Source organism: Canis lupus, chromosome 17 (genome assembly GCF_003254725.2).
Source record: "Canis lupus dingo isolate Sandy chromosome 17, ASM325472v2, whole genome shotgun sequence".
NCBI lineage: Eukaryota > Metazoa > Chordata > Mammalia > Carnivora > Canidae > Canis > Canis lupus.
The window spans coordinates 20,134,660-20,148,465 of record NC_064259.1 but is presented as its reverse complement, the minus strand read 5'-3'; the positions used below and the strand labels follow the sequence as shown (position 1 = coordinate 20,148,465).

The 13,806-nt window shown below is 44.6% G+C and overlaps 1 protein-coding gene across 2 annotated transcripts in view; it reads left to right on the top strand.

Annotated features, from left to right (window-relative positions):
• KIF3C (kinesin family member 3C) overlaps nt 1-12,288 on the top strand; it is a 38,775-nt gene extending 26,487 nt beyond the window's left edge. The window contains exons 6-8 of one of the 2 annotated variants that reach the window (XM_025454462.3): nt 9,067-9,175; nt 9,354-9,526; nt 9,809-12,288. In XM_025454462.3, coding sequence (XP_025310247.1) covers nt 9,067-9,175; nt 9,354-9,526; nt 9,809-9,902 — 376 coding nt within the window. In that variant the 3' untranslated portion in view covers nt 9,903-12,288. The remainder of the gene's footprint in view (nt 1-9,066; nt 9,176-9,353; nt 9,527-9,808) is intronic. The other variant, XM_025454463.3, reaches the window with a different exon arrangement.
• Nucleotides 12,289-13,806: the final 1,518 nt, after the last annotated feature.

Here is a 13,806-nt window from a genome sequence, read left to right as displayed (position 1 = left end):
ATATCCTTATTTTGGAAGGCTACCCCTTTTTTTTCCTCTGCTATCTCTGTGACACAACTAGTTGATACACAGGCCTTATACCATCACAAACAATTTTTGTATTAAAGTCACTTTGAAAATCCATTTTTGTGGGGCACCTGGTTGGCTCAGTAGGTTAAGTGTCTGTTTGGCTCAGGTCATGATCCTGGGGTTGAGCCCCACACTGGGCTCCCTACTTAGCCTATCTGCTCTTCCCCCTCACCCCCCACTCTTGCTCTCTCTCTCTGAAATAAATAAATAAAATCTTATTAAAAGAAAGACCAGTTTGCAACCAGCTCCAGCAAAAACTACTCTACAAATATAACCTTTTATTTTTAGTTTCTCATAATAGTCTTTATTTTTCATTGTATTTAGACAAAATTGTCTTCTAGGGGTTAATATTTGACAATGTCTATAGCCATTGGTCTATAGTTCACAAAATTCTTTTTGTAACTTTAGCTCTTGGCCCTTTGCAAGCCACCCTAGATTCTTTTTTTTTTAATATTTATTTATTTATTATTTATGATAGACATAGAGAGAGAGAGAGAGGCAGAGACACAGGAGGAGGGAGAAGCAGGCTCCATGCCAGGAGCCCGACGCGGGACTCGATCCCGGGACTCCAGGATCGCGCCCTGGGCCAAAGGCAGGCGCCAAACCGCTGAGCCACTCAGGGATCCCCCTAGATTCTTTTCAAAGGCATCGTGGTGCAGTAGAAAGACACTGGACTTTGGATTTAGAACATTCTGAATTCTAGTCCCTGCTCTGCCATTTACTTGTGGCCTGTAAAAGGGTTTTGTTTTTCTTTTAGATTTGATTTATTTATTTAAGAGAGAGAGCATGAGTGGTGGGATGGGGGTTGGGGGCAGAGGGACAAGCAGATTCTCCACTGAGCATGGACCCTACTGTTGGCTCAATCCTAAGACCCTGAGATCATGACCTGAGCCAAAATCAAGAGTTGGCCACTTAACCCACTGAGCCACTCAGGCACCTCTGGAAAAAGTTGTTTGTTTGTTTGTTTGTTTGTTTTAAGATTTTATTTATTTATTCATGAAAGACACAGAGACAGAGAGAGGCAGAGACACAGGTAGAGGGAGAAGCAGGCTCCATGCAGGGAACCCGATGTGGGACTCTATCCCGGTGCTCCAGGATCACACCCTGGGCTGAAGGCGGTGCTAAACTGTTGAGCCACCTGGGCTGCCCTGGAAAGCTTTTTAACCTCACCGAACCCAAATTTCTTCACCTGTATTTTTTTTTTAAGATTTTATTTATTTGAGAGAGAGTGAGCAAGAAATAGAGCACGAGTGGGGGAGAAGCAGAGAAAGGGAGGGAGGAACAGACTCCTCACTGAGAAGGAAGCCTGATGTGGGGCTCTGTCTTAGGACCCCGGGATCATGACCTGAGCCAAAGGCAGACACTTAACTGACTGAACCACTCAGGCACCCCACAAATTTCTTCACCTGTAAGGTGGGATAGTAAATGTACCCTGCAGGATTATTGAGGTTGAAACGGGATAATGCATGGGAGGCTCCAGGCCACAGAGGAGATGATCAATGAATGGTTGCAATCATACTAATGAGCCAATATTATAATTACAGGGATGCAAGAGAAGCCAATTTGCCTTCATCCCATAGAAGTGCCGGAAAAGGGCAGTTTGGTTTACTGTTTTTGTCTCAGATTCTGATTTTTTTATTCAAGCTATCTCCAAGTTTAGAGAGGGAGCATTCCTTGCTCTAAATAGAATCAAGAGGGATCCCTGGGTGGCGCAGCGGTTTGGCGCCTGCCTTTGGCCCAGGGCGCGATCCTGGAGACCCAGGATCAAATCCCACGTCGGGCTCCCGGTGCATGGAGCCTGCTTCTCCCTCTGCCTGTGTCTCTGCCTCTCTCTCTCTCTGTGTGACTATCATAAATAAAAATAAATAAATAAATAAATAAATAAATAAATAAATAAATAAATAGAATCAAGATAGATAAACTTGGGGATCCCTGGGTGGCGCAGTGGTTTAGCGCCTGCCTTTGGCCCAGGGCACAATCCTGGAGATCGAGTCCCACGTCGGGCTCCCTGCATGGAGCCTGCTTCTCTCTCTGCCTCTCTCTCTCTCTCTCTCTGTGTCTATCATGAATAAATAAATAAAATCTTTTTTTTTTTTTAAAGATAGATAAACTTGTTTCATTATACAGGCAAAGTTGACCCCAGTAAGAACATTCTCAGCTCTGGGTTGAGTCCCTAGCTTTATTCACAGATCTGTGACAACTGAGTTGGATCTAAAACAGGGAGAAATTCCAGCTGCCCCCAGGCAAGTAGGGCTGCGACGAGGGAAAGAGTAGAGTAAGCAGAGGGACGCCTGGGTGGCTCAGTCGGTTAAGCATCTGACTCTGGATTTCGGCTCAGGTCATGATCTCAAGGTTCTGGAATCCAGCTCACTCTACCCTCAGCAGGGAGTCTGTTCGAGGATTTTCTCTCTCCCTCTCCATCTGCTCCTCCCTCGTGCTTTCTCTCTCTAAAATAAATAATTAAGAAAAAAAAAGTAAGTAGACATACAGAATGCTTCAGGGTGGCCTGCGGGGACAGAGGGACCAGATCGCAGAGACAAGTCAGATTTGCTGTGGCAGATGATTGGGAAAGACCTTAAAGGAAAACTCACCCTATGATGTTGGACTCTGATTTTCAGCACCAAAGAAGAGGAAAAGAAGGAGATACGACAGCTGATCATGAGATTGGGGTCAGCCCCTAAGACAGAGCTGAGAGATAACTTTTTAATATTAAGGGGAAAAAAATACTGGGATAGTAATAGTCATATAGAGGAGGGGTCATATGACAATTCCTAGGATCTACTGGGCAGGTAGTTATTGTGGGTCTCTGCTGGGAGGGGCGGCCACATGCAGAGGCAGGCCCCTGCTCCAGTCTGTCAGCCACAACCTGCTTTACTAAGAGGGATCAATCATGGAAAGTAGGCCTGGGGCAGAAGAGGGAATAGATGGGACGTTTGGTGTCCCAGTTACAGACTCCCCTCCCCCAACCCCTTCTTCCCGCATGCCACCCAGAATAGCCCTGGCGTCTTTATTGGGTCAGGCTGCCAATTCACAGTGATCCACACTGCTCTGCTTGCCCAACCCTGTCCCCCTGTCCTATTCCCAGAGCTCACAGCCTTCAAGACGCTCCCAGCCCCAGCCTGTTCCTGGGTTCTCTGAGAGACAGTACAGCATCCTAAAAAGAGTATTTGGGAAGGTCCAGTTCCCAGTGTCTTCCTTCATTGTTCAACCATAGGCACAAAAGGCATTTTGCTTGCCTGAGCCTGGGGCTCCTGGCCTGCCCTTGACTACACCTCAGGAGGTTGTTGCAAAATTCAAATGGGATGTGTTGACGCACCTCATACACGATAAGGGGTTATGTTACCAATTTTTGTCCTCTGCCCTTGAGCCGTCATGGAGCTGCTGCTGCACACATTCACAGCCTCGCTGCTCCCCAACCCCCTCCCCCAGCCCCCCCACCTGGGGCCACACAGCCACAGAGGGAGCTGGGGCTCCTATGATTTCATCATTCTCTGCTTTTATCCATAAAGTGAGGTCAGAAGGGACCCCTAGGTAGGCTCTGGCCTTCTTTTATACGCTTGATAAAATGAACCACAAGTCTGTCCCTTCTCCTTACTCTGCCGCAGAAGGCAGGCCTTGTTGCAGTCAGCTCCTACACTGCTTGTTCTACTGGACAAGGACAGGATGTCCTGTCTATGAATTACTCGGCCTGTTTCTTCTGTCTTCTGTCTGCCTTTTGGCTTTTTTTTTTTTTTTTTTTCATTGCTCCTTTGTATCCCTGCTTGAAATTAGCAAGATGGATTGAGACTAAATAATCATCACAGCTGCCATGTGTTGAGCCTCTGTTGTGAGCTGTGCTAAGGGCTTATCTTGCTTAATCTCAGCAGTTGTGGGTGGCAGGGAGGAGATAGCTGAGTCTCAGGTATTAAGCCACCTCCCAAGGTAACGAAGCTTTCAGGGGCAGAGCCCACATTCAAACTCAGCTATGTCTTACTCCAAAACTTGTATTATTTTGTTTTAATGGAAATACTTTCTTGATTTCTTTCCTGTCTTTGTTTGTTTTGAATAATAAAAGTTAATACCCCACACCCACCAAACTGCTGGAAATAAGAAGTCTGTCATATTGTGAGGTGGCTAGGATAGAGAGTATTGGAAGCTTTCTGTCTTTTTTTTTTTTTTTTAAGATTTTATTTATTTATTCATGAGAGACACAGAGAGAGAGACAGAGACACAGGCAGAGGGAGAAGCAGGCTCCATGCAGGGAGCCCGATGCGGGACTCAATCCCAGGACTCCAGGATCACAGCCTAGGCCGGAGGCAGGCACCAAACCGCTGAGCCACCCAGGGGTCCCACATTGGAAGCTTTCATAGGTGTGACCACTTTGAAAAGCAATTTGGTAATATCTAGTAAAGTGGAAAATGCATATACGCTCCCATGGAACCATTCCATTCCTGGGTATATACTCCAGGGGAACTGTTGAATATGTACTTGAAGATACCTGTACAGAAATGTTCACAGTCGGGGCACCTGGGTGGTTCAGTCAGTTAAGCATCTGCCTTCAGCTCAAGTCAGGATCCCCAGGTCCTGGGATCGAGCCCCGCATTAGGCTCCCTACTCCTCGGGGAGTCTGCTCCTTCTTCTCCCTCTCCTAAAGCTTGTGTGCTCTCTCTCTCTCTCACTCACTCTTTCAAATAAATAAATTAAATATTGTAAAAAACAAACAAAAAAGGAATCAACCTAGATGTCCATCAACAAGAGAATATTATATATATATTTATACACATATATATGATGTTATATCGCAACCTTTAAGATAGTCAATATAAGTAAACTTTAATAATCTGATCTAGACATGCATGGATAAATCTAAAAAAAAAAAAAATGTTTGTTGGGGATCCCTGGGTGGCTCAGTGGTTTAGTGCCTGCCTTCAGCCCAGGGTGTGATCCTGGGATCCTGGGGTCCTGGGATTGAGTCCCACATTGGGCTCCCTGCATGGAGCATACTTCTCCCTCTGCCTGTGTCTTTGCCTCTCTCTCTCTCTCTCTGTCTCTCATGAATACATAAAATCTTTTTTTTTTAAAAAAAAAAAAAGGTTTGTTGAACACACAAAAATGCAGCATGTACACCCACTGTTCAGATTTTAGAAACAGGCATACAGATACCCATGTATATTGTTTATGTATATCCATATACATAAATAATGATAAAAACATGCACTGCATTGCTTAGCACCAGATTCAAGAGAGTAACTCTGGGGAGGAAGAGATAGGAGTCTTAAAAGCTAGTCAGCTTTTTTACATTTTAGATCTTTTTTTTTTTTTTTTTTTTAGATTTTATTTATTTATTTGAGAGAGTGCAAGAGAGCACAAGCAGGGGGGGCAGACAGAGGGAAAAGGAGAAGCAGGCTCCCCGCTGAGCAGGGAGCCCAATGTGCGGCTCCATCCCAGGACCCTGGGATCATGACCTGAGCCAGGGGCAGATGCTTAACCATCTGAGCCACCCAGGTGCCCTTACAGTTTATTTCTTAAAAAAAGATTTAGAGTAAGCATAACAAAATGTTACACAGATGATTTGACAAGGCCAAATGGTAGGTGTACATATATATATTATTTTCTGTACTTCACTAAATGTCCGAGATAATTAGATACAAAGTAATACATTTTTATTATAAAAAAGTTAAGATTTTGCAGAAGGGCATAAAGATGACAAAAGTCACCTGTAATCACACCATCCAAAGACAATAACTATTTACATTTTGTTGAATACCCAGACTTTTTTCTAAGCATATACACACATCCATACACATTTATTTAAAAACAAAACAGGGCAGCCTGGGTGGCTCAGTGGTTTAGCGCTGCCTTCAGCCCATGGCGTGATCCTGGAGACACGGGACGTCGGGCTCCCTCCATGGAGCCTGCTTCTCCCTCTGCCTGTGTCTCTGCCTCTCTGTGTGTGTGTCTCATGAATAAATAAATTTTTTTTTTTTTTTTTTTTTTTAAAGTGGGGCTAAGCATCCAACTCTTGATTTTGGCTCAGGTCATGATCTCAGGGTTATGAGATCAAGCCCCACTTGGGGCTCCACTCTGGGTGTAGAGCCCGCTTGAGTTTATCTCTCTCGCTCTCTCTTTGCCCCTCCCCACCCTCCTCTCTCCCTCTCTTTAAAAACAAAGAGAATCTTCATCCTTTTATTTGCTTTTTTTTTTATTGTATCGTGGTAATCTTTTCATGTGACATGGAACTACATGATTTTAACAACTGCATCATCTTCACACAGCTGACTAATACTTTGGTTCCTATCCTTGCACATCTGGGTTGTTTATAGTACTTTACAATTGTAAGTGATTTTGCAGCAAACATCCCTGCATGTAAATGTCCCCATCTCTGATTATTTCCTTAGGGAAATTTCTAGAAGTGGGAGTTTGGGTCAAAGCATATGCACTTTATTTTATTTTATTTTATTTTTGCATATGCACTTAAAAAAAAAAAGCATATGCACTTTTTAAGAGCCACACCTGAGTTGTTTTTTTTTTAATTAATTTTATTGACACGTAGTTCACATTATAAAATTCAACAGTAAAAGTGTATAGTTCAGTGGATGTTAGTATGTTCACAAAGTTGTATAGACACCACTGTCTAATTCCAGAACATTTTTATCACTCCAAAAAGAAAGCCCCAACCCATTAGCAGTCCCTCCTCACTCTCCCCAATGCCTCTAGCTTGGGGCAATCACCACTCTACCTTCTGTCTCTATGGGTTTGCCTCTTCTAGACACTTCATATGAATGGAATCATACAATAAGTCTTTTATGAGTCTTTTATGTCTCTCTTTCACCTAGCAAAATATTTTCAGGGCCCATCCATGTTGTAGCATTTATCAGTACTAAATTCCTTTTTACCTTTTTATTGCTGAATAATATTCCATTTTTTGAATATGACATATTTATTCATTTATTAGTTGATGGGCATTGTTTCTACTTTTCGGCTATTAGGAATAATGCTACTATGAACGTTCATGTACAACTTTTACCTTGGCATATGTTTTTGATTCTCTTGACTATATATTGAGTAGTGGAGATGCTGGGTAATATGATAACTCTATTATTTATTAACTTTTTGAAGAACTGATAACTCTTTCCAACTTGGCCAAACCATTCCCTCCAACAATATATGAAAGTTCCAATTTCTCTATATCCTCACCAACATCTGTCTTCTTTGATTATAGTCATCCTAGTAGATGTGAAGTGGTATCTCATTGTGGTTTTGAGATATATTTTGGTAAAGATGTTGACATCTTTCAAGTGCTTATTGCCCATTTGTATAATATGTTCTTTGGGGAAATGTCTATTCAGATCCTTCATCCATTTTTAAATTGGGTTGTTTGTCTTTTGATTGTTGATTTGTTAAAGTTATTTATTTTTTTTAAGATTTTTTATTTATTTATTCATGAGAGACAGAGAGAGAGAGGCAGAGAAGCAGGCTCCATGCAGGGAGCCCGATGTGGGACTCCATCCCAGGTCTCCAGGATCATGCCCTGAGCCAAAGGCAGATGCTCAACTGCTGAGCCACCCAGGCATCCCCTGTGAGAGTTCTTTATATATTTGAGATACAAGTCCCTTATCACATATGTGACTTGCAAATAAACTCTTCCACTTTCTAGATTATCTTTGCACTTTCTTTTTTTTTTTTTTTTAAAGACTTTATTTATTTATTCACAAGAGACACACAGAGAGAGAGAGGCAGAGACATAGGCAGAGGGAGAAGCAGGCTCCATGCAAGGATCCCGATGGTGGGACTCAATCCGGGGACTCCAGGATCACACCCTGGGCCAAAGGCAGGCACTAAACCACTGAGCCACCCAGGGATCCCATCTTTGCACTTTCTTTCTGATGTCCTTTGAAGCACAAACTTTTAAAAAATATTTTATTATTTATTTAGAGAGAGAAAGGGAGAGAGTGCAAGCAGGGGGAGGGGCAGAGGGTGAGGGAAAGAGAATCTTAAGCAGACTCCACACTGAGTGTGGAGCCCAATGAAGGGCTCAATCTTGAGACCTGAAGATCATGACTTCAGCCAAAATCAAGAGTTGGAGACTTAACCAACTAAGTAATCAGGGGCCCCAAAAGTTTTTAGTTTCAGTGAAATCCTGTTTATCTATTTTTTCTTTGGTTGCTTTAGCTTTTGATATCATATCCAAGAGACCTGATCTAGGGTCATGAAGATTTACTTCTGTCATTCTAAGAGTTTTATAGTTTTAGCTCTTACATGTAAGCCTGTGATCTATTTTGAGTTAATTTTTATATATGATACAAGGTAAGGATCCAACTTCATTTTTTTTGCCTGTGGATATCCAATTAATTGTCTCAGTACCATTTGTTGAGGAGACTGTTCATTCCCCATTAAGTGTTCTTGGTATCCATATAGAAGATCAACTGATTGTAAATATAAAGATTTATTTCTAGACTCTCAATTCCATTCCATTGATTTATATTTCTGTCCTTATGCTAGTACCACACAGTCTTGATTACTGTAGGCTTTGTATTAAGTTCTGAAACTGGGACATGCGAGCCCTCCAACTTTGTTCTTTTTCAGGATTGTTTAGGCTATTTTGGGACCCTTGCATTTCAAGCCTGATTTTTAATCATTTTTTGTGCGTGTGCTAACAAAATAAGAAGAATGCGAAAAGCAGAACCACTAATTATCAATGATTTTGCATAGTGTGTGGAATCAGCATATGAATCTGAAAGCTAAAAGAAGATTGGATTTCCTTTCTTTATTTCAGCCTTAATCAAACCTTTTTACTGTGGGGGGAAACAGTGGAAAAAACAAAAGTAAAGGAATACATGTTCCCTTGTGTTATGATAGTTTTTAGTTCTCCAGCTCTATCAGAACAATGAGAAGGAAATTCCTGTGAACCAGGGTCTGCAGAGCCTCCTGCCTACTTTGAATGATACGTAATTCTTCATGATATCATTTTCTCCATCTTCAAAAGAAATCCGCTCTAATATAGTCTCTTCCCCACAGCAATAACAGCCAAATGAAGAAGCGACCAACATCTGCCGTGGGCTACAAGAGGCCTATCAGCCAGTATGCTCGGGTTGCTATGGCAATGGGGTCCCACCCCAGGTACAGGGTAAGAAGCTGGGAAGTAGAAGGAGGGGAAGGAGCGAGAGCCCAAGGGAGGTGATGCTCATAATCTCTGCTTGCTCTACCTATCTCATTACCTTTGCTATGCCCAATATTTACTGAGCGCCTAAGAGATAAGAATCATCAGAGCCCCTGCTCATGTCTATCTGATGTTCCCACCACAGGCTGAAAACATAATGTTTCTGGAGTTGGATGTGTCCCCTCCAGCTGTCTTTGAGATGGAATTCTCTCAGGACCAAGAACAAGACCCCCGTGCACTACACATGGAGAGGCTCATGCGGTTGGACAGCTTTCTGGAAAGACCTTCTACATCTAAAGTTCGAAAGTCCAGGTCCTGGTCAGTGCCACTGTGGTCAGAGTGGGCAAGGGACTTAGGAGGCAGGGAGACTCTATGGGCCAGTTGAGGCACAGAGACTCTATGGGGTGGTTGAGGCATGGAGACCCTATGGGCTGGTTGAGGTTTTGGTTATACCTGTGAGGCCTTAGGGAGGGTAATAACTGGGATCATCAGGGAGGGGTTCCTATAGCCACAGGATGAGGGAAAGGCAAGTCCTTGCTTTTCTGTTTCCTGCTGTCTACCAACCTCCCCACTCACCCACCTCATCCCTACCCTCTGCAGGTGTCAGAGTCCTCAGCGGCCTCCACCCTCTACCGCACATGCCTCACTGGCCTCCGCTGCTCTGCGCCCTACAACAGTGCTAGACCATGAGTAACCACCTTCAGTCAGGCTGCCTACCCAAGAGCCTCCTGGGATGGGGAGCCAACCCTGGATCATCTCACCTGACGCTCAGTGTGTGTGCGTGTGTGTGCATGTGCGTGTGCGTATGTGTGAGGGGGTGAGAATCTGGCAGACCATGCATCTGCCTGCCTTTCTTAGCCTCCTTTATTTAATTAATGTTATTTATTTGTGGAGCTCAGCCGTGGGGGGGAGATGCCCTCGCCTGAGCCTGCCGTGGTCACTGCATAGCCTCCTTCCTTTCCTTCTGACTTAGACACCCCCATGTCAGGCCTCCAGCTCCTCCCCGTCAGCTGCTCCCAGAAGGGAAGGTAGCCAGTGCCTGAGAACAGAGTACTTTTTCTACCTGTCTCACTCTAATCCATCTCCTATGCTGACGGTGAGCAGTGCCAAAGCACTTTCTGGGACTAGATAAAATGCTAGCTGTCCACAAAGGACAGGAGATGTCCTGACAGTGTTGGGCCTATGCTCCCAGCAAAAAGAGCCCCGCACTCTGCTTTCTGGACCTCAGACAACCTCTTTTGGCCTCTTGGGCTCCTTTTCAAGGACTTACATGACCTCACCGACACAGCCCATGCTCTTCGGCTTTGGCAAGAACTCATGGCTTACCCAAACTCTGCTCCTGGCCACCTTCCCAACCTTTGGATGGGAACTGTGAACCGACCAGTTGCTGCCTGCTTAGGACCTGCAGAAAACGAAACGGCAATGGAGACAACACGGACAGTCATCTAAGGAAGTCCCTTCTCTGAGTCCCTTCGTTTCTGTCCCCTTGGAGAAGTAACTTGGGTTAACAAGCGATCAAGCCAACTCCCCATTTCGGAGACACTGCTCCTTTCTGCTTTGGTCATTTTCCTTGGCAGCTGCTTGGATCCCACCCAGGTCATGGTGGGAGGAATCAATGTCATTCTCCCCGTGGCTACACAAAGGTATCAGGAATCTGCTGTTTCCCCTTCGTTTAGCACAGGAGTCAGAGACCTAGGCACAATCTGCCAGCTTTGCCTATTACTCCTGTTCCACATCGCATTTGTTGAGCACTATTTTGTTGAAAATTGATCCTTTCTCCAGCATTGTGCAAACTCTGGTCCCAAGGGAAGTACTCTGCACCTCCCTCTGTGACATCCCAAGATGTCTCCAGGTATCTCAAGTAATAAGTCAATTTCTACCAAAAGAAAAAGAAAGAGAGAGAGAGAGATTTTTATTGATTTACCTTTTTAAGTGTGTATTTTGGTAGAGGAGTGAAGAAGTAATCATGAAAGAAACAAGTGGTTTAGGATTTCAAAATGTCCTAAGAGTGGGAGTCTCTTGTTCCAGAATATAAGGATTCTAGTCATTGCGAGAAAAGCATGAAACTGACTGAGCTGCTTGAATTGGATGAGTGGGAGGTGGGAGTGGGGGTAGGGGCTGATTACCTGGTTCTTCTCTTTCCATCTGGAAGTGAACGCTTCCTGCATGGTTCAAGTTGCGCTCTGAGGACCGAGCTATGGTTTGGTTTAATTCAGTGTTGCTGTCATTTCTGCCATAGTTACTGGATTGGATGGTTGGACAACTCAATTGCCATTTGCTCCTGTCCTTCAAGGAAGTAGCATTTTTCATCAGAGCCCAAGAGATTATTTGAGACTTAGGATTCAGATCAGAGGTTTGGCTGTGTCCGGGACAGGAATCATGTGTAGAAATCCCCCAGGTGGCCGGGACACAGGGCGACTCCCTGCCTACATTGAGCAGCCTTTCCCACTGACCTTTCTTGTTTGTGGATGAACAGCACGCGTCACCCCCATTCATCACTTGGACACATCAACTCTGCATCATCTGGTTGCTTGACCCTCACAGTCTTAGAGCACAAAATACCCAATTTCACCACCCCCAGTCTGAGGGCTGGGCCCGAGGTGTGTCGGAGGAGGAGCTCCTGCCTGCGGTTTTGTGTACGTGTGTATGTGTGTGTGTGTTTGTGTGTGTGTTTACTTCCACAGAGGACACTCTACACTCGGTGTAACATATGCTGGGAACAGGGCCACTGGGGTGGTTGGATCTCTCAGTCTCTCTTCTTTCCCTTTTGATGTATCAAACATTTGATTGACAAAGTAAGGGCCTTGATGAGGACCAAATTTCCATGTCTGTTGCTATGGTCTTTATTTAGGACAACAGTTAATGCAGTGGCCCATTCTTGTCACTCTATACATATGACTATACAGGACATATGTAATATATAAATATATATAAAAAACATTACCCTCTGTCTCCTTGGCTTCAGATGAGGCCTCTCTGTTGAGCTGAAATGCACCTGCAGCTTGGTGCTGCCGGCAGCCTGCAGCCCAGCCCTGTTCAAATTAACAGTCGATAATAAAGGAATGAGTATCGTCACAGAATTGATTGCCTGCCTTCTCTTCCCTTTGTTCTTCCTTATACTCACTTTTGCATTTTCTCCCTTCTTTCTTCCTTGTTTTTCCAAGAGGGGTTTGAGAGTATTTGGAGCTCAGCTACAGTTACCAGCATCTGGGGGAAGAACGGGTTGCTTAAAAGGGACTCATCTGTCCAGCAGGGTTGAGGCAGGTCCCAGGCTCTAGCCTGAAGTCTGTGCCAGAGCCATGGCAACAGCTGTTCATGTTCTGGGTGAAGAGTCCCCACTTGGTTAATTCTGAGCTATTAGCAGATGTCAGAACAGCCTAGATGTCCAGATTAGCTGTCAATATCATTTGACAGCTCTGCTCCCCCATTGATCAGCCAGGAGAGATGAAAGCGGGTAGTAATGTGTCCAAAGCACATAGATGTGCCTGGCATATGGTGAGCGCTGAATTAAAATAGTTTAAAGACTAACGTGCCATCAGGCTCTCTTCCCAGAGCTTCTTTCCCTCCCCTCCTGATCCTGGCTATTGGTTCCCCATAGCATGGAGGTCTTAGGGGAAATGAAAAGTAGTTGCTGCTGACAAACAAACACAAAGCCCTTGACTCCCAGGGCTGCACTGTGGTTGGCCTGGTGCACACAACTCAGCAGTGAGCCGGTTGGTTTGGCACTGGCGGTTCTCCTGGTGGGGCTCTGTGCCTTTGTGCCCTGCGCCAGCCCAGAGTGCCAGGGCTGGCATGGCTCTGCTGTTTGAGATTTGCCAGGTGTCGCGTTAGGTACTTTACACACGCACACTCCCCTAATCCTCCCATGTGGAAGTTATTGTCACTGGTTTACAGACAAGATTTAGGAAAATTAGCTAACGTGGCTAAAGACGTGTTGGTTAGCAATGTGGCTGGATTTCCACACTCAAAAGCCCGTATTTTTTTTCCCTTCTGTTCCACACCTCAAGCCCATCTGTACCTCAGGAAAACTGATGAGCACCCTGTATGGTTTTATAAGTAGTGAGAGCCAGGGACAGGAGGACAGTGGTTGGAAATAAAACCAGGGATCTCTGGGTGGCGCAGTGGTTTAGCGCCTGCCTTTGGCCCAGGGCGCAATCCTGGAGACCCAGGATCGAATCTCATGTCGGGCTCCCGGTGCATGGAGCCTGCTTCTCCCTCTGCCTGTGTCTCTGCCTCTCTTTCTCTCTCTCTGTGACTAACATAAATAAATAAAAAATTAAAAAAAAAAAAAAGGAAATAAAACCAAATCTTCTAAACCTGAACGTAGAGGTCCTATTTTTAAAACCACTCATTTCTCCTTTTAGCAGCAGGATCACCTGTATGGCTGACATAGGTGGTTTTCTAGAGCTTCACAAAACAGCCAGACGGTAGGAACTCTCTCCCTTTGCCCAGGTCTCTTGTTGATAAATAAGCTGCCATGTTCCACTTCTTCCTCCAAGGCTGGGCACCTGATCTCCAGAGGGTGGGCTGTGTGTTCATTAGAACTCTTGGCCACTACTAGAGATTCATTTAAGCTGGCCTGAATGAAATAAGGACCC